This window comes from Scophthalmus maximus, chromosome 20 (assembly GCF_022379125.1).
Source record: "Scophthalmus maximus strain ysfricsl-2021 chromosome 20, ASM2237912v1, whole genome shotgun sequence".
Lineage (NCBI taxonomy): Eukaryota > Metazoa > Chordata > Actinopteri > Pleuronectiformes > Scophthalmidae > Scophthalmus > Scophthalmus maximus.
This window is the reverse complement of record NC_061534.1, coordinates 1156957-1177307: the sequence shown is the minus strand read 5'-3', so window position 1 is coordinate 1177307 and position 20351 is coordinate 1156957. Positions and strand designations below refer to the sequence as shown.

Here is a 20351-nt window from a genome sequence, read left to right as displayed (position 1 = left end):
GGCAACAGTTTCATCTGTTCTTATCAAACCATAATATTATTGGAACTAAAATAATATACTGTATATAAGAAGATTTTTTTTAAGAATTTATTTTATTATCACAATTGATAAAAGTGTCCTCTGGACCACAGCCAATGAAGACGTGTGAATATAAATATACATTTCTGTCATGGCACAATGTATCGCTGTTACCATGGCTACTGACATTGATACTCGTTAATAAGTAACTTATTAAACGTTATTTGTCATGGAAATGCCACACAAGATAAATATCACAAATTTATTTTTTTTCAGGTTCTAAAGACTAAATGAAACAATATATCAAGATTTATTGAACATCTGATATATCGCTTATGATGAAAATCAACCTACAGTTTATTTTTTATTATTATTCGTGTGTAGCTTCTTGTGTGTTTCAGATTTCCTTGTTGTCACGTTGCACAGCGACAATGAACGAGTGTTTGTTGTCACAGTTGTAATATCAGAGTTATTAGTGTTGCGTGTATCTGCCGCCGCAGCACAGTGAAGTCTTTGTCCTCGCCAAAGCTTTTAGTGTTTTATTTAGTGCGAACAGTAAAAAAACTAAAAAAAACAGTTTCTTATTGTTCCCTGGAGGAGAAATAAAACCTTTCAGCTGCTGAAGGGAGAGAAACTTTATATTTATTCTGTTTTACACTTGTGGGATTTTTTTATTTTCTGTCCTGGGAGCAGCTTTACCGACTGAACTACACTGATCCTGTGTCTGTGTCTCATCTGGACCTTTAACTGCGAGGGGGGGGGGGGGGGGGGGGGGGGGGGGGGGCATCAATCACACCTCCCTGTTGTCGAGCTGTTGGACTGGAAGTCATTTTAATCATTTTGAATTTTGAAGCTACGTCTGCGGACAAAGAGGGTGAAACGACTCGAGGAAGTGAGGAAGAACAACAATGTGTAGAGATCAAGCGGAGCCATTCTGGAAATGTTGTTGTCCAATTCCAACCCTCTCCGTTCCAGTAAATGGCCTGCGATGGTCCGGCCCGACTGTCTGCTCACACCGTACGTTACCACCACGGCTTCAACTGTCAAAGATGAAATTCCGTTCGGCTCTAGATGAAATCGTGCGTCTCAGAAATCAAGTCAAAGCAAAAGGCTCAAATCGTGTTCGTCCAGCTCAACACAACTGCACCGAGTCTTTGTTCTGTGTAGAAAATAAATCAGAACTCTACCGCGACGAGTCGGAGTCGGACGGACCTTCGCGTTGGTGCTTTTCGTTTCCTGGAGCTCGGCGGCGCCATTAACCGCGGCCCGGGTGCGACACGAAGCCGCTCGCTGCTTTTCAAACACAGGCCGTAAAACCCACATCAGCAGACGCACACGATCCGCAACATAAAACACGCCGCAGCACGCCGACGACGCGCAGACCGACCGTCCTCCAAACCACACGCGCACATTAACGGAACAATTCAAACCACAGGCGGACGTTTAACTGAGCGTGAGCCGCCTGCCGAGCCGCTCCGACCCGGAGACGCCCCCCGTCGGACGTTCACGTCGTCCTTCGCAACACGAGACGGGTTGATCCACTGAAACGTTTTCATCCGGTCGGAGTTCATAACGACAGTCACTGGTGGAAGAATCACAGACGTCTGGAAAATGAGACTAGTGCCTGAAGCCTGTATTCTCTGTACTGACCAGCAGGGGGCGACTCTATAGAAGTCTTTGAGAAACTCAAGGCTTCAAAGCTGCAGGTCACAAACCAACGGTGACGTCTATTTCAAATTCAACATTAAATCTACTTCCTTTAATCTGTTAATCACGTACACGGTCACTTTATTACTCCAACAAGCCGCGTTCTAATAGGTTTAGACGGAGTCGCTAAAGACGTGAGAGATCTTATGGGACTGATGTTCTGTCTCTTTCGCGACCCCGTGACCTTTCCCCCTAAGGCCTCAAACCGGTCGTAACGAACGCCGCGGCCTCCAGGAGGCGCTGGCGCTTAGCAACCGCAGGTTTTAATGAACTGAACCGACGTTGATTCAGAGTTTAATGTGACATTAGTTCTTCTCTCCTCTCGACTGTGAAGAGGCAGATCTTCTCTCCTCAGACCGCGGTTCATTAAAGGGCCTTTGTTGGAGAAAAGAGTGGAAAGATAAAGAGAACAAAAGAGAACAAAAGAGAACACCCACCCACACACACACACACACACACACACAATCACCCACACACACACACACTCACACACACACACACACACACATACACACTTCTTGCACCTGAATTAAGTGACATTTGAATCGGATGAAAATGGAAATTCAATCATTTCAAGTCTCTGCATTTTGTTCTTAAAAGCTTTTTTGGGGAATGATTGTTCTCTTTGATTTAGGATAAATGTATTAATTGTATGTTTTTCAGGTTCCTGCCTTCCACATCTTCAAATTTGGCAAGGTCTTTTTTTCCTATAATAACACCTGCACAAGACGCCGTGTGTTTCACGCTCCATAGTGAACTTTTCAAACCTGAACCTTCGTCTCTTTGACATCAGAGCTCCTCGGTTTGTCTTGGCTGAACTTCCTCAGATTTTTAATTTCAGTGGAATAAAATACTTTTTACTTTTCGCTCTGGTAAAGAAAGTAGAAAAAAATGTAGGATTTAATGTGACCAGTGTTCAGGGATGCAGGACCATGTTCAGGGGGTCTGCCCAGTGTGTGTTCCCGGGGACCTGCTGCCCTGCTGGGCTTTGAGTGTCCAGAGAGGCCCCTGCTGGTCCTGGAGCTCTTTGAACACACACACACACACACACACACACACGCTCCATAACACACATAATGCCACTCATGCACATACGAAATTAATCCTGCACACACAGTGAAGTCAGCAGCTTATAGGCACACACACACACACACACACACACACACAAACACACACACACACGTGCGCACTGTATTCCAGAAGCTTCCTTATTTAAATTCGCTAATTAAATTATAATTTACATGAGATTAAAGTCTTATGAAGGTTCAACATGGTTTAAGGACACTTTTAGAGAGCTTAGGCCCCGCCCCCATTCATGGAACACACACACACGCACTCACATGAGTCTGGTAGAAAGCAACCAATCCCCCCCCACACACACACACACCAGAAGGAGCAGCTGGACAATTGACATCTGCTCAGTCTTTTATAAACCACGACTTGTGAGGTGTGTGTGTGTGTGTGTGTGTGTGTGTGTGTGTGTGTGTGTGTGTATGTGTGTGTGTGTGTGTGTGTGGCTTTTTGATTGTGACGGGGTACATTTTTTTGGGATACTGTCTGATTGACTCATATGAGGAAGAGTTTGATTTGTTAATGTGGAGGCATCTTTCCAGACTTTCAGTCGGAGGTTAGGTTTGATGAAAATGCTAATTTTTGGCCTCGACATCATATTAATAAAGATAATGACGTGATTTAAACTAACATGGGCTTATCACAGGGCAGATTTAACTGATTCACACTCACACAAACAGGAGATGAAAGTGTGAAATCAAAGAGTCACAGTTGAAAGAGACGAAGAAGACGAACGATGCTTTCAAAGACCCTCCAGCTGAGTCCGGTCAAACTCTTCGCGTTAACAGAGTTACTGTCGAGCGCCAAAACATACATCTGAAGAAAAATAATACTGTTAATACATTTACAGTTTTGGAAGATGAAATGAAATGGTTCTTACTGCGTAAACTCTTTAAGTCTTTTGTAAATTCAGCACTTTTACCCCCCGAGGCGATTATCAGATGAAATATTAAACCAACAGAAAAGCCACTGCGGAGGGCGAGAGATGGAAAAATTAAACACTTTTATTACGTGTATCATATATAATCCAACCGCTGCACAGTGATGTGAATTTCAACCGTGTTGGCCTTCTAATATGTGTCACTACAAGAAGATGAATTATTGATTCGGCCTGATTTCTCTCCCTGCGTCACAAGACGGTCGCTTCATTCACGTCAGAACAGATCATCTGACCCCGAAAACGTCTCAGCGTTCACCAGCAGGTCTTAGATAACACATCCAGATGTCTTGTGGTTATGTCCACAAGATGCTCCTCTACGAAGAAGAAGATCTTTTGACAGAAGACATAGAAATAATAGTTCACCATCTATCACTTCATCACCTCCGTCAAGGAAGGTTATGTTTTAAACACTTTCTGTTTGAAGGAAGGAGGTAGGTAGGTGGTTGGTAGGTAGGTAGGCTGGATGGTAGGTAGGATGTATAGGTAGGTGGTTGGTAGGTAGGTAGGTTGGATGGTAGGTAGGTTGTATAGGTAGGTGGTAGGTAGGTCGGATGGTAGGTAGGTGGTTGGTAGGTTGGTCGGATGGTAGGTAGGTTGTATAGGTAGGTGGTTGGTAGGTCGGATGGTAGGTAGGTTGGTTAGATAAGTAGGTACGTAGGGTGGATGGTAGGTAGGTGGTTGGTAGGTTGGTCGGATGGTAGGTGGTTGGATACGTAGGTAGGTAGGTAGGTGGGTGGTTGGCAGGTTGGATAGGTAGGTTGGACAGTTAGGTAGGTACGTTGGATACTTAGTTAGATAGTTAAGATAGGAAGACAACTTCCTTGGCGGAGATAATGAAGCATAGATGTAGATTGAATCCGAGGACTGTTGATCTGTTCATGTGTACAGTATGTACACGACAGTGTTTGCATGTGAACATTGGTCACAAAGAGAAAAAAAAGCCTCAAAGAGAAATTGGAGAATGTTTATACAAAGTGCATGAATTAAAGTGATTTGACGATGTCGGCCAGAGTCGTCTGAACACACCACATGCTGTTTGTTCTGGTGGCGACAGTGTGAGAGACGAGAGCTTCCCCCCCGGAGGAAACATTCTGCTGCTGCTGGAGCAGGAAGTGACAGACGCAACAACTCTACACACACACACACACACACACACACACACACACACACACACACACACACACACACACACACACACACACACACACACACACACACACACACACACACACACACAGACAACAGACATCAACAGAAATAGTTCATCCTTATTGTAACATACATTTCTGTCGACATGAGAAAGAAATAATTCAACTTTTATTTTCCTCAGTCTCATGAATCTGTTTATTAGAATAAAATCACGGAGCAGTCTCTTCATTAGTCGATGCGGCAGCAGTCGTCTTTGTTTTAAGAATCCCATCTGCTCATTGTGTGTGTGTGTGTGTGTGTAAGTCAAAAAGCCAACAATGACCTCCTCCTCTGTCCCACTACATCTGCCACGACCCCCTGAGTGTGTGTGACTAACAGCACTGTATGAAGTCACTAAGTAAGTGTGTGTGTGTGTGTGTGTGTGTGTGTGTGCGTGCACTTAAAGGGTTTGCCCTCATCTCCATGACAATCAACACTCACTGCCCCATCTGTCACACACACACACACACACACACACACACACACACACACACACACACACACACACACACACACACACACACACACACACACACACACACACACACACACACACACACACACACACACACACACACACACACACACACACACACACACACACACACACACACACACACACACACACACTCCTCTGGACACAATGAACTGGATGTTTTGCGTCATGAGTTTTTTCTCATCCTCAGGTGTACTTGATCAGTTACTATGGTAACAGAAGCATTTGTCTTCTTTGTACCACCATGGTTACGTACTGTACTTCAGACACTTTTGTCTTTTAATAATTTTTTTATTTTTTAACTTGTTTTTCTTTTCTGGTGTTTTAAAATCTTTCTATTCATATTTTAAGCATTAATGACTGACGCTGCTGAGAAAAACCTTGTTCTGTCTGAAACCATCACGTGGATGCAAACGTTTCCATTGCATATATAATATATATATATATTAATATATAAAACCTGTTCTTTCTTCTCAGTATAGAATCCACATGTAAGCGAGTCATTAACGTCTGCTGTAGTTAAACACACTGAGCCTCCAGTGTGTGTGTGTGTGTGTGTGTGTGTGTGTGTGTGTGTGACCTGCAGTGTTAAATAAATCATTAAAGTCAAAGTTATCCATTTACAATAATGTAAAGATCATGTAAACGACGCAGCTCATACATATATGTATCAGTGTGAATGAGGACAAAGACACTACAAGATAAAACACTCCTCTTCCTCTTCTTCTTCTTCTTCCTCTTCCTCTTCTTCTTCCTCTTCCTCTTCTTCTTCTTCTTCCTCTTCTTCTTCTTCTTCTTCTCTAATCATTTCTAAAATCTCCAACTTGTTGTCGACGTGCGATTGACTGATTCACTCTGCGGCTGCTTCACATCAAACTCCAGAGCATCAGAGGAAACGAGTCTTCCACATCCGTGTGTGTAGCGACCGTTTCCAGGCCGACACCAACACAATTGTCTTTTCTCTGATTAAATGTGCGGCTGCGGCATCGGGCCGCCTGACGTACAGCTGATGCCCGTGAGACACACACACACACACACACACACACACACACACACACACACACACACACACACACACACACACACACACACACACACACACACACACACACACACACACACACACACACACACACACACACACACCAGACGCACCGTGGACAAAGAGGCAGCAGCTGACCTCATTTGCATCAATCCACCACGACGACCGGAGACCGGAGGGAGCGAGCTGCTTTCAGGCTCTATTCTCATAAACACTTTTGATAATCGATGAATCGGTTCAAGTAGTTTTTATGAGGAAAACAAAGGTCTAACTTCTCTGATTTCAGCTTCTTAAATGTGAACATGTTCTGAGGACGAAAACAAAACATCATGTTGAGGTTTTGGGGGAAACACGGTCGACATTTAATGAACCAAACAGAAGAAATGAGGAAAGATAAAGAAGAAATGTGACTTTTGATACAAAAACGGTTCATAAACGTCCGCTGCGTTTGAGTGCTGCTGGAAAACTGGGACATTTGGGCTTTTGGGTAAATTTCAAAATGTGGAAAGAGGTTTTCCTAAACAGACAGAACCGCTGGATGAGAACACCTTCATTACAACATAACAAGCGATCACGAGTAAGAGGCTTTCGTCAAGTCAGAACCGGTTGACCACTTCACAGGTTTCGAGGAATCGAACTCGGGACAGTAAGAAAGTTTTAGTATAAAAGTATAAAAACTGTTCAGGCGTTAGAACTAAAGTCACTTTGCTGCTTCTCGGGTGGTGACTCACATCCACACTTCACTTTGTCACCATGTAGGAAATCCAATCAGCACTTGTTGAGGCATCTCGCCGCGGAACGAAGATCTGGACGGATTTCCAGACCGTTCGTGTTCCGACACTCGCCCGTCGTCACGCCGACAGATGACAGATGACAGAAGACAGATGACTGGCAGGAACCGTCTCAATAATTAATACTCGAAGGCAGAAATCAGCTTTGGCAGTTTTCTGTGTCGCCTGCTGCGAACGTCTCCCGTCCCCCGGAGCAGAGACATGAAAGCAGCTGCTGGGTGAAAGCAACGAGTCTGGACCGCAGCCAATCAGGCGTCAGAGTGGGAGGACACGAGGCCTCAGTCCTCGGACGCTCCGATCAATCAGGAGCGCGACACCCGACGCATTCTCTCAAGAGGTTTCTTTGGAACTTTTAACACTAAACTTTCAGAGGTTTCATTTGCTGCTGCAGCTGATTCGACATGTTTTTAATAAGACGGTAAAAACAACTCTTCAGAGTTATTCAGGTTTTTTTTAACATTATAAAACATTCCTCGGTTCACTGGCAGGTTTCTGAGGACGAGAGCCGGAAAACAATAAGTTAATGAATGTGAGTTGAAGTCTGGTTGTAAAATTAAATGACCCAGTTTGTTGAATGTGAACGAGAGATTAAACTAATCCACGTTTCAAAAACACAAGGAATTTGAGGAGGGGGAGGAGCCCACGTCTGTCAGGGGACAAAGCGTTCGCGAGCTGCCGATTTGAAACCTCCAGTTTGGCATTTTTGTCCAGCGCCATCTTTGTTTTTTGTGAAAACCAGAAGTGACCATATTTGGAGGAGCAGGGGGGTGTGGCCTGACAGAGCTCCAGGACACGGCACGCCCACTTACACCTGGGAGCTGCAGCGATTGGACGACACCAGCTGTCAATCAAACAGTGGCCATGTCAGGAGCTGTCAACTGTGAAACTTATGAAAGTATATTTGCTTGTTTACTGTATTTTCAAGGTACATTTATTTTGTATTGCTCGTTTTATTGGTCTTGATTTTTAGTTATTTTCAAATTATAGTTTTACTTTTTCTATCACATTTTCCAATGATTGTCACTTCTGAGATGTGGCTGAAATGTCTGGAAGGTGCAGATTAAATTAAGATTTCCTTTGCCAGAGGTGAAGAGTCATTATTCACCGGCTGATTTCTACAAGTCCGTCAACGTCAAATGGCAAAGTTTGGACTTTCTGCTTATTTAAAAACCGCAGCAGTCAGAACAATCATACCACCAGTGATATTAGTGACTCATCCTGTGATGTCATCAGCACGTCGTCGTCGTCCCCCAGCAGCAGCGGCCACATCGCCTCCTGCCGCTGATGCAGTCTGACGTGGCCGCCGGCGAATTAACATCATGACCAGAAACCTACAGACGAGGCTGCGGGCCACACGACTCTGACTGTGTGTGTGTGTGTGTGTGTGTGTGTGTGTGTGTGTGTGTGTGTGTGTGTGTGTGTGTGTGTGTGTGTGTGTGTGTGTGTGTGTGTGTGTGTGTTCAGTGTCGCTGGTTAAGCCGATGTGACGTTCCTCTGAAGTTGGTTCTGTTGAAACAAACTGAAATGTGAATGTTTTCCAGGTCAGTGACGACGTTCCGGGTTGTTTCTTTTTTCAGCGCAGCGACCGGTTCCCCTGAAGGTCACGACCTCTCGGGGTGACACACCCTGGGTCGTGATGAAGATTGACAGTGGTTGAGTGGACTGACAGCGATGATTTCATGACAACTGTACTCGTGACCTTTATCTCTCGGGGGGAGGACGAAGAAAGAAACAAACCTCCCGGTTCAGAGCTTCAGTGAAGCGACTGAAACAAAACTATTTTTACTTTGGATCTGGCGTGTGTTCATCCTGAGGCGTCCACACAAGCATATTCATATGCAGTTATCCAGAACTAGGGCAAATCTGACAGTTAATTGATGAAAAAATGACGGCAGGTTATGAGATTGGTTCTCACGTTCAGCTTGTTTGTAACTTTCCAAACTTGTAAATGAACAACATCCGGTCACAGGGTTTCCAAGGTGACACCTCTCCGGCTTCATCCGGGCTGCCCTGATGTAAGAGGGGCCGGTGAGATGCTGCTGGTGGTGGCGTGGGGAGGAGAGGAGGGTCCGCTGGTTCCTGGTGCTCCTTCCCTCGCACGACGCCTCGCCACGGGAATATTCATGAGAGGAAACTGCAGTTGAGGCAGTTCATCTCGTCCGGTTGAAGGGCCGTCCTGGACCTTGTTGGGGAATCCAGTGGCCCGACTTCCGTTTGTCGTCTCCAGACCTCGGGCGGCGGCTGGATCGTCCCGTTTGTTCGCAGCACAGCGGGACGCCGGCAGAATGAGAATTAGGGAACGGCCATTTTGAATGACAGGGATTTCAGTAGATTCCAACGCTGACGTTGTCGTGATCATTTCTTTCTGGCGCCGACGTCCTCGACGAGGCACAAACTCAACCTGCTGACTCCGACTCTTATATTCTTTACTGTCGTGTTCTCTTCATCGCAACTAAAAGGTTGAGGTCCAAACCGTGTAGAACAGCCCGGACGGAGGGAAACCTTCAGCACGTCTCTTTGTCGGGGACATTTACATAATGTAATTGCCTCGTGCACAAACTCCACCGCTGTGGTGTTTTATGGAACCCCGACCCGCTGGGATCCAACCTGCAGGACCAGGACGCTGCCTGTCCGGGCCCGTTGGACCACAGGTCTGGAGTTTATCTCTTTCTCTGTCAGACTTTCAACTCTGAAGTTGAGGGTGACTCCGATACGACGTGTGTGTGTGTGTGTGTGTGTGTGTGTGTGTGTGTGTGTGTGTGTGTGTGTGTGTGTGTGTGTGTGTGTGTGTGTGTGTGTGTGTGTGTGTGTGTGTGTGTGTGTGGTTCAGAATACAAACTGTTTTCATCCAGAGGCGTGAAAACTGCACTCCTCTGCTAAAAAAAAACCTTTTCAGTTGTGCTGCACCTTTTAAAGCAGCATTTCTATTAAAAAAAACGCAACACCACAACAACAACAACAACAACAACAACAACAACAGGGGCGGCGGCGGCGGCGCCTGTAGGAGCCTGCGGTGGTTTTAATGAGGGTGATTGGAAGGCGAGGAAGACGTGTTGCTCCTCCTGCAGGTGAAGTCGCTCCTTCCACATGAATAATGCATCAGCGTGTCAGAGAAGAGCAGCGGATGTTAAAATAGACGTGCGAGGCCACGAGACATCAGTGAAACTGACGTCTCCACCTGAGGAAAATTATCTTCCTGTAAATTACTCACAGACCAATTTCTATATTTTCTTTTTTCTTTTAATGCAGAGACGGAAAAAGATCCAGAGACTTAATTAAAACGCTCACCGAGGTTTTCAGGCTGAAATGAAACAAATCCAGTTTGGAAAAAACATTTCTCGGTTTCTGGTTTAAAAATTCATCACGACTGAAAATGTTATTTTCTATTTTTTGTTCATTTACAATCAAAGCTGCCTGGCAACATGAATCCACATGAATCCACATGAACCAACATGAACCAACATGAACCCACATGAATCCACATGAACCAACATGAACCAACATGAATCCACATGAATCCACATGAATCCACATGAACCAACATGAATCCACATGAACCAACATGAACCCACATGAACCAACATGAATCCACATGAACCAACATGAACCAACATGAATCACAGCGTCTCGCTCTGGACTGACACAAGCAGCATCTGTAATTATTGACTGTCTAATGTTTTTTTTCAAAAAAATAGCATTAAAATTTCCCTTTTCACATCAAGGGAAATTTTGCAACACAAATTTTTGCGTCTAGAATTTTCTCATTAATTATTTTTTCGTCACAAATTGTCGCGTCACAAAATTTTTGCGTTCCGAATTTTTGCGTCATTGGCGTCGACCAACGTGAAGTTCCAGGCTACTTGCAGCGACTTCGTATATAATCTCATATCTAACTCTGCCAGTTATTAGTTTGGCCACTATGTTCATGTGGGAGGAAAGTTATCCAGTTTCAAAATGCAACAACTTGGGACTGACCAACAAGAGGCCGATCTGAAAACGGATCATAGCACACGAACACATCATCACAATTGAACTTCATAGACTAGAGTATTTAAACAAATACAGAAAATCTTCATTGGCTGCAGCCGCAATATTTTATATCCTCCTGTTCTGTTCTGTTCTGAAAACCGTCTGCACAGTTCATCAGTCCGACACAAAGAAAACCAAAGAGCACAATCACAAATCACTGATGCTACAGTTACAGACTCAAACACCTTCTGCCCCCGAGAGCCTCGATCCAGACAAAAGGAAATGTCAGCTGGGAAAATTCTCCTCATCCTGTTTTCTGTTATTTCTAATAACTGGTTTAAATGTCTGTGAGTTGTCCAACGAACGAACCACAGAGAGAGAGAGCGAGTGAAACACACAGACCTGCCGCTGATCTTCATTCACCTGCAGCAGAACGAAGTCAAACTTCCACTGAATTCAAAGTCGGAGATATCGATTGAAAGCCGAAACAAGACAGTGAGCGCGTGTGAATAATGAATGTACCTACAGGCTACAACAGTTTGAGGTGAACAGCGGGAATTCTGTTGTGTTGATATTTCAACAGGGTGCGAGCGGCGTTTCTCCTCCGGTCGACCGCTGACTGATAAATGAAGCTCCGCTGAACTGACACGCGGCACAAAACCTCCACGTGTTTCCGAGTGGAATCATATTCTCAGATTAGCAAATGACTTTGTGTCGACTGCAGGAGTTACTGAGCTGAGCGGCAGCTACCACGTTGTTTTCACTCGTCCGACTCATTAATCCACCTGAGAGAACACAGTCATCTTCATCAGTGCCCACAACACGCTGCAGCTTCACACGCCGTCCAAGTGTCTGTGTCCAAATCACAGCCAACCATTTTCAAATGGTAATTTGAGTTAAAGTCAGGTTCAAATTGTTAAGTTAAAACTGAGTGGTCAAGTCCCAAACCAAGAGCAACAAATTAGGACATGGAAGTCCTGAGTTAACAAGTATCAAATGGCCAAATAACAAGTTCCAAGTCCTGAGTCAAAACTCACTGGTCAAGTTGCAAGTGAAGGCTGACAGGTCTCAAATGGCCAATCAACAAGTCACAAGTCAAGAACAACAAGTCACAAGTCAAGAACAACAAGTCACAAGTCAAGAACAACAAGTCACAAGTCAAGAACAACAAGTCACAAGTCAGGAGATGGAAGTCCTGAGTTGAGACCAGCAAGCTCCAAGTCACAAGTCAAGAACAACAAGTCACAAGTCAAGAACAACAAGTCACAAGTCAAGAACAACAAGTCACAAGTCAAGAACAACAAGTCACAAGTCAAGAACAACAAGTCACAAGTCAAGAACAACAAGTCACAAGTCAGAACCCGACAAGTTCCAAGTGAAGACCATCATGTTCTACGTCCCGAGTCCAGTCCAACAAGTTCCAAGTCAAGTCGAAGTCGTGATCAACAAGCTCCAGGACCACGACCTCCTGAATCCAGACCACAAAAACCACAAAGTCCACAAAGTTCTGAGACCCAGAGAGTTTCCAGAAGCTCCTCCTCCACCAGTCTTAATCCATAATTTGACTTTATACTGTGCTCACATGGATTTATTATTTGGACTTCAGTTGAACTTGATTGGGAAACGCGAGCGAGTCCAATCATGATGTCTGATGAAATATGCAGGTATTTCCTCCTTCAAACAAACAACCATCAACAGAGGATGAGTGGGCGGACGGACGTCGGCGTATATTAACATCTCCTCCGTGTTAAAAGCTGCTGCCGTGTCTCTAATGGATCGTCTCAGACGTTGTGATTCAGCTCTGCTTATTAATGAAAAGGTTTTTACTGCTCTGAGCTTTTAGCGTTAATGCGATTCTTGATTAAATTCAGCTCCTCTTGCTTCCATTGTTTGTCCCGACGCCGCTGTCGGCTGATCACCTTAAAGAAGGTTGAAGTAAAGTAAGGAACGTTTAAATCCTCCGTTACCCATAATCCCCCTCTGTTCCGTCGGTCTGTCCCCGCAGCACAGTCCCAGGAAACTCTGCGAAAAGGACAATGTCCAGAACAGGAAGTGAGGCAGGTCGGAGAAGACGAGATGAACGTCGTCAAATCCCGTGAAATTATGTTTTTCTATTTCTTGAATTTAAGATTATGACATTATTAATCTGTGTCATTACGCACGTGAAGATATTCCATCATCACAGGAGAATAAAAACGTCATGTTACAAAAAGATGGTTCAAATATTTCATGTGTTTCATCTTTTGGCTGAGAGACAATCGTCCGTCACTTCCTGCTCTGCAACACAACTGATCGCTCTCATTGATTCTGCGGTCGGACCGATGAGAGGGACGACGCTTCTGTGCCGCTGGACTCGATCGCTCTTCGGCCTCATAATCAATATCCCCATGTCAGCAAAAAAAAAAAAAAGAAGAAGAAGAAGATTAGGAATCATTTCCAGCAGCAGCCGTCATCTCCGTGTGATCACCAGACTCTTCGTCACGCCGATCGATAACTTATCACTAATACAAGGGCGGAGTCTCCGCTGCTCCGGGGCCTATTGATCAGCAGGGGAGATTTCATTAGTCTCATTTTAAAGCAGCGATGGATCCATCACAAGGATGGATTCTGCAGGACGAGCGTTAAGGCTGCAGGTCCGAGAGCAGGAAGTCGGTTTTCAACATGAGAGGAATCGCTCAGCGAGGCCACGGACGTCGAGAAGACGACGCGACGTGCAACACGACGACGCAACGCCAGACGAGACGAGAGAGGGTCGGAAAAAACAACCGACATAACAAGCTTGAGGATAAAACGAAAAGCTGGATGAAATGCGCCAGACTTTATAAGATGAGACGAGATGAGGCGAGACAACAAAGGACGGATAAACATAAGAAGAAAAGGACAAAATGAGATGAGACGTAAAAGATAAGAGTCAAGAAGATCAGATCAGATTAGATCAGATTAGATCAGATTAGATCAGATTAGATCAGATTAGATCAGATTAGACGACGTGAGATGTGACAGAGATGAAATGAATGAGACCGGACAGGAGAAGAAATGAGATCAGAATCAGGGAAGATGAAGAAAAATGGGACGAGACGAGAAGAAAAGATGAGTTGAGATGGTGAGATGAGACAAAGAGCAAAACAAAAGAAGAAGAAAAGGGCGCGAGGTCGCGGGTCGGATCTGAACACACGTGCACAAACCTGACGCTGCACAATGAGACCAGACTGGCGTCGTGATTTGTGATCTAATATTCAACACGAGGTGATGACGACACACGACACAAGACACTGGAAGTCGAGGGAACGCTGTCAGACGGTACAACAGGTAGAAACTGAGAAGTCAAATGATGAATATAAAATCCAGATTAACTCCCGAATACGAACAAATGATAATGTGAAAAGTAAAAACACGGATGAAGCACAAGGTTTACACACAATATTCAGACTAAAGGGTAAGTAGGCAGAATGTACACACACACACACACACACACACACACACACACACACACACACACACTTCTGACAGGCAGCGAGAACAAATCTCCCTCCGGATAAAGACAAAGGTTCAAAGATAAATCTGCTCAGTCGTAATACCAACACGGTTCTGATTCGTACAGGATTGTTCAAACACACACACACACACACACACACACACACACACACACACACACACACAGGTGATGAGAGGCTGACAACAGAGGGAATAAAAAGTGCACTGTAAACTGAGGCTGATAATCCTCAGAGTCTCTCTGACCCGACAGAGGATTTGGTGAAATGTGCGACGTGGGAAGAACCAGGCGAGACGACGGCGACAAACAAGAGATAAGCAGGAGGATTGTGAAACGTCACGTTGATGAGAGAGAGTAAACACAACTCATGAATAAATATATATATATATATATATATATATATATATATATATATATATATATTTATATCGTCTCTGGGGATCCACGACTGGAAGCGAAGACAAATCCGGGCTCCGAGCGGCTCTGCTCTCGTCAGGTTCACCAGTCTGTTGTCCAACTTTAACGATGACTCATGGAGGTTAAAGCTCGCTGGGAATAATCGAGTAACTAAACCCCAAAAAACAACAACAACAAAGATGATGAACACACCTCTGTTTCATTTCCCCCCCAAACGCTGCATCCATCTTCATTTGGACAGGAGGAGGAGGAGGAGGAGGAGGAGGTACCACATCTCTCAGCTGACTGAGGAGGATTTCTTCTTCCCTATTCACGTCAACGATGACGTCCACGAGAGATATTTGCTAGTTATTTGAGATATTGATATCGGATCAATCTGATGTGACTCAAACGAAACTCTCCAATGTTCGAGACAAAGAACTAACAATCTGTTGTCTCCGACGCACTCTGTCGTATGTGGTAAAAACAAACATGTTGACCCGATTCCTGAAACAGCGTCTCTGCTGGTGACAGGCGGTATGACACAAATAATCGTGAGCCTTAAAATAAAAATGGGGTTCTTAGAAATTAAACCCAAAAACAAGATGTTTGAAAGATCCGTGTCCCATTTTAAGTGTTAAGTGCAACAGGATAAGCGACTACGAAAAAATGGAAAGGAAACAAAAAATCTGGAGCAGACGCGTTGAAGCTGCATGTAGCGGGTTTCTGCTGAAGTCCGCCGGCAGAGGACGGTGTAAACTTTGTGGACGTTTTAAGCCACAGACGCGAGCGGGTTTTCTCCAGACGGTCAGAGTGTTTATGTGTGAGAGAGAGAGAGGGTGAGAGAGCAGCGGCAGGGCAAAGAGCGCCGCACACAGCTCTACAATGAGGTAACGGTGCAACACACCCAAGTTAGAGTTTTGTAAAACGTTTCCGTATCATTGTGAACTGTGATAATAGATAGTGAGGATATATATAAAAGCAGATATACAATGAGCAGGATCTTCATTCCTACTGTAGTCAAGGAGTTGACAGTGACAGCAGCTCCACCCCTGCAGACGGGTTGAACACGAAAGAGGAGGATGGAGCAACACAGCTAACAAGCTACGTTAGCGTCCAACACTCGTGATGGTTTGGTGTTTGCTCAGCGGCGTCACAAACAAATTAAACCAAACCAACAGCCGTGGAGACGTTCGAGTCGAGGAATGAAAGCCGACACAGATTTTGGCTCTTTGGTCCGAACAACTGAACATACGTGTGATGGAGAGCAGCACCTGACCTGCTGGATGAAGGTTTCATGAATGAGAGGGAGGAGGAAGAGGAGGAGTGAGGAAGAGCGGTGTTGTGTTCAATGATGCACAGTTAAAGGCTCAGTCTGAGTAAAATATTCAACAGAGGATTTAACAGTCGACCTGCTGCGCGCGCTGTGTGTGTGTGTGTGTGTGTGTGTGTGTGTGTGTGTGTGTGTGTGTGTCTCTGCTCTCCCAGCACCAATTAGCTTAATTGAAGTGCTTGGACATAATTTATTGACAGCAGGAGACTCGCAGCGAGAGGCGGAGCGAGTCCAGCAGATCCGTTTGTTCAGGAACCAAAACACCAGGAAGGACAGAAAAGAAAACAGCTGATGATTCTGAAACGGAAGCTCTGGGACAAACAACGTGGACGGACACAATATTAAAAGACCTCAGACCAAATAACATTCTTTTAACTGACGACAAAGATCCTCTGACCTCAATGAAAGTACTCACTCTGACCCCGATCATAATCTTTTTCATAGAAGCCTAAATGTAACCACACTGTAAATGCTCCATGAGCTTGATACGGTTAAATATGGTAACCACGACGACAGACGTCCGTTCCTTCTGGTCTGTAAAAACCAAGTGAAGACATTAGAACCTGGTGTTAATGGTACAAATGCTAAAGGTCAATTCTGAAGCTTTCAACATTATCCCAGGGAAAAACTTTATGGACCTTGAGACGAAACAAAGATCTGGATGTTGTGGATTTAAATGTGGTTTCAGTTGAGTCTGGGAGGAGTTTGTTTCAAGTTGTTTATAATATTTTGTTCTTAACTTTCTAATTTTTTTGGCTCATATGATTTGGGGGTTTAACACGATCGAAGCAGCAACAACTATTTTCACAATCTGCTCCTGGTTTCCTCCCGTCACACCCACCAGACGATCCTCACACCTTCTCCTGCCTCTCACTCACCTGTTGGCCCCGCCCACACACACCTGTTCCCACTGATCCTGGGCCCTGTGGGGCCCCCGGGACCGGCCCCCTCCGTCTCCTCCAGTAATCAGACCCTGGACTCTTCACACAACCTCCACTCCCTTTTGTTCCTGGTAGTTTTTCTCCATCTGCTCCATCTTGTTTCCTTGTGAACCGTCTACCTGTGTCTGCTGATGCAGCAGCAAACACACGATCCGAGCCACTGAAGCCCAGTCAAAACCATCTGAACCCATCTGAACCTGGTCAAACCCATCTGAACCCGGTCAAACCCATCTGAACCCATCTGAACCTGGTCAAACCCATCTGAACCTGGTCAAACCCATCTGAACCCATCTGAACCTGGTCAAACTGCTGCATCCTGGACCGGATCAGCTCCAGTAAAAAAAAAAGCCCCATCCTAGAGAAACTGGCTGTGAAAGAGCAACTAAATCCTGCAGAGATTTCACAAAAAAATCCTCAGACAAAGCAGCAGGAACCTGGTGAAGAATGAGACACACACACACAGTCTGACCTGGAGGGTTAAACCCGAATAAGAACCATGATTCTGAGAAAACAGCTGCAGGACCACGAGAGATACACCATCATCAGCTCGGGAGAAATCAATTAAACCCAGAGAAAACCCGACACGATGAGACAGTGAAATCCATCAAAGGGCCACGAAAAGACCCAAATCCAACTGGTGTGAGGCGGAGAGAGAGAGACCTGCAGCCAGAACCTCAGCAGCCACAGAGAATTCATCATGTCTGAGTGAGTGTGAAGGTAAAACCGGTGGAATCCATTGAGCCTCACAGACCCAGTCTGTTCTGCATGACAACCACACACACACACACACACACACACACACACACACACACACACACACACACGCACACCCAGAGAAACCGGACCGGGCCAGACCAGAACCAGGTCACAGACCAGGATCCTGCAGCAGCTGGAGGTTCAACCAATGTGTGTCACACACACACACACACACACACACTCTGCAGGATGGGGCACCATGTATTTCCACTCACCGTGCGCAGCGCTGTGCGCCGCCAGCAGCCAGCAGAGCATCACCGGCAGCAGCAGGTGGAGTCCTCCGGTCCTCCTCCTCCTCCTCCTCCTCCTCAGCACCAGGACCTCCTCCCAGCCTCCAGCGATCCTACATCCAAGCGACACCAGCTCCATGCTGCCCCCCTGCCCCCCTGCCCCCCTGCTCCGGTGCGCCCGAGAGAAACCCCCACAGGGACGCGCACACAGCCGCCGCAAACCCTCTGTGCTGTCTGGGTTTAATTAGAAAAGGAAGAAAGAAGAAGATCCAACTGTCAATTAGCCAACGGGCCGGTGAGTCAGGAGGAGGAGGAGGAGGAGAGAGGGGTGAAACAGCCTCTCCTCTCCCCAAAAACAGAGCCCTGATCCCCGGTCGCTCTCCCCCGACAAGACAAGAATGAAGAGAAAAAGAACCAGAAAAAGAGGAAAAAACCCAGAAACAGACGCGCGCGGTTTATCTTCCTCCAGTTCACAGACGAGACAGAAGTTCCAGTGACTGTGGAGCCTCAGTCTCCATCACACGGCGGCGAGGAGGAGGAGGAGAATCCACGCTGCCTTCCCGGAGGTCTGCTCCGTCTGCCGGCGAGGACGGATGGAGAGGAGAGGAGAGGAGGGGGGGGGGGCTCTCTCTCTGGGTCTATACAGCTGTGGGACAGAGAGAGAGAGAGAGAGAGAGAGAGAGAGAGAGAGAGAGAGAGAGAGAGAGAGAGAGAGAGAGAGAGAGAGAGAGAGAGAGAGAGAGACCTTGCCATAGCATGGGGCTCACTGATCTAAAGAGGCTGGAGGTAAAGCCCGGAGATGGAGATGGAGATGGAGCAGGAGGAGAGATGAGCTGAACTCGCCTGCCCCCTCTGGTCACACCGGGAACTTTTACACCTCACTGATACATGTGAATAAATGGTCCACACTGAATGAAAGATATTATTTTAGATTTGGTTAATAAGATTTGTATGTGTGATGGCCACACAGTCATCTCACTGAGTGGTGACCTCTTGCACTCGCTCTTCTTTTTCTTTTGACTTTAAGTTGATTCGTATAATTTCTTGGACACATCAGGTGCTTTTTGTTTCAAACATTAAGTTAAGTACAAAAATTGTTTGCAGGACACGTGGGATTTGTTTCTACGGAAGAATATTTAAGAAATATGAGAGAAAGAATTTGCATTTTGGAGAATAAAGTCGAAGTTGGAGACTGTGACCCGGAAGCACTTTCCAGCAGCAGCAAACACCCGGATGTTGGTGTTTTGTTAGCCAGTTTTAGCTAAGCTAATGCTAGCTGCTAACCAAGTTGGAGAAGTTGTGATATTATTATTTATTGACAGGCTGAATCTAGAAGAAGCGATGCGGGACAACGGGTCGACGCGTGACCGGGCACGATAACGTTCAAATAAGCAAACAACCGTTACTGAATTTTGAGAGGCGTGCAGCTACCGATGTCTAGCTTAGCTTTGCTAACGCTAGTTAACATGGATGTGTGGCAACTAGCTGAGCTGGAACCACAACACGGACGTTTAGGGCTATTTCAACTTTAATCTCAACATTTCAACTTTAATCTCAACATTTCAACTTTAATCTCAACATTTCAACTTTAATCTCAACATTTCAACTTTAATCTCAACAATTCGACTTTAATCTCAACATTTCGACTTTATTCCCAAAATATTAAATGAATTGAAAAACCCCTTCCCCTCATTTTCTCTTTGTACAGTCAGTTTCTTTCTAACCGTTTCTTTCTCGGAGCTCACCATGTGCCCGAGTTGGTTCCTTGTTTGTCAGCTGCAGACAAAAGGGCGACACCTGGAGCGAGAGCTGTTTTATAGGGGAGGGGCCCAATTGGACCCTACCACCCCTCGCCACGTCATGGGGGAGGAGCTTCATTCTTTGTTGAACATGTTTGTTGTTTCTTGATTTACATGATATTAAGCATTTTTGTTTTGATTCATGTTTAAATAGGTTAACCTCCTTTATTGATGGATTTTA

At 45.4% G+C, this 20351-nt stretch overlaps 1 protein-coding gene across 2 annotated transcripts in view; it reads right to left on the bottom strand.

Moving 5' to 3' along the window:
- The window catches only part of dcc (DCC netrin 1 receptor), a 155402-nt gene extending 136431 nt beyond the window's left edge, over nt 1-18971 (bottom strand). For both annotated transcript variants that reach the window (XM_035608910.2, XM_035608911.2), the window contains exon 1: nt 18357-18971. In XM_035608910.2, coding sequence (XP_035464803.1) covers nt 18357-18510 — 154 coding nt within the window. In that variant the 5' untranslated portion in view covers nt 18511-18971. The remainder of the gene's footprint in view (nt 1-18356) is intronic.
- Between the last annotated feature and the right edge of the window lie 1380 nt (nt 18972-20351).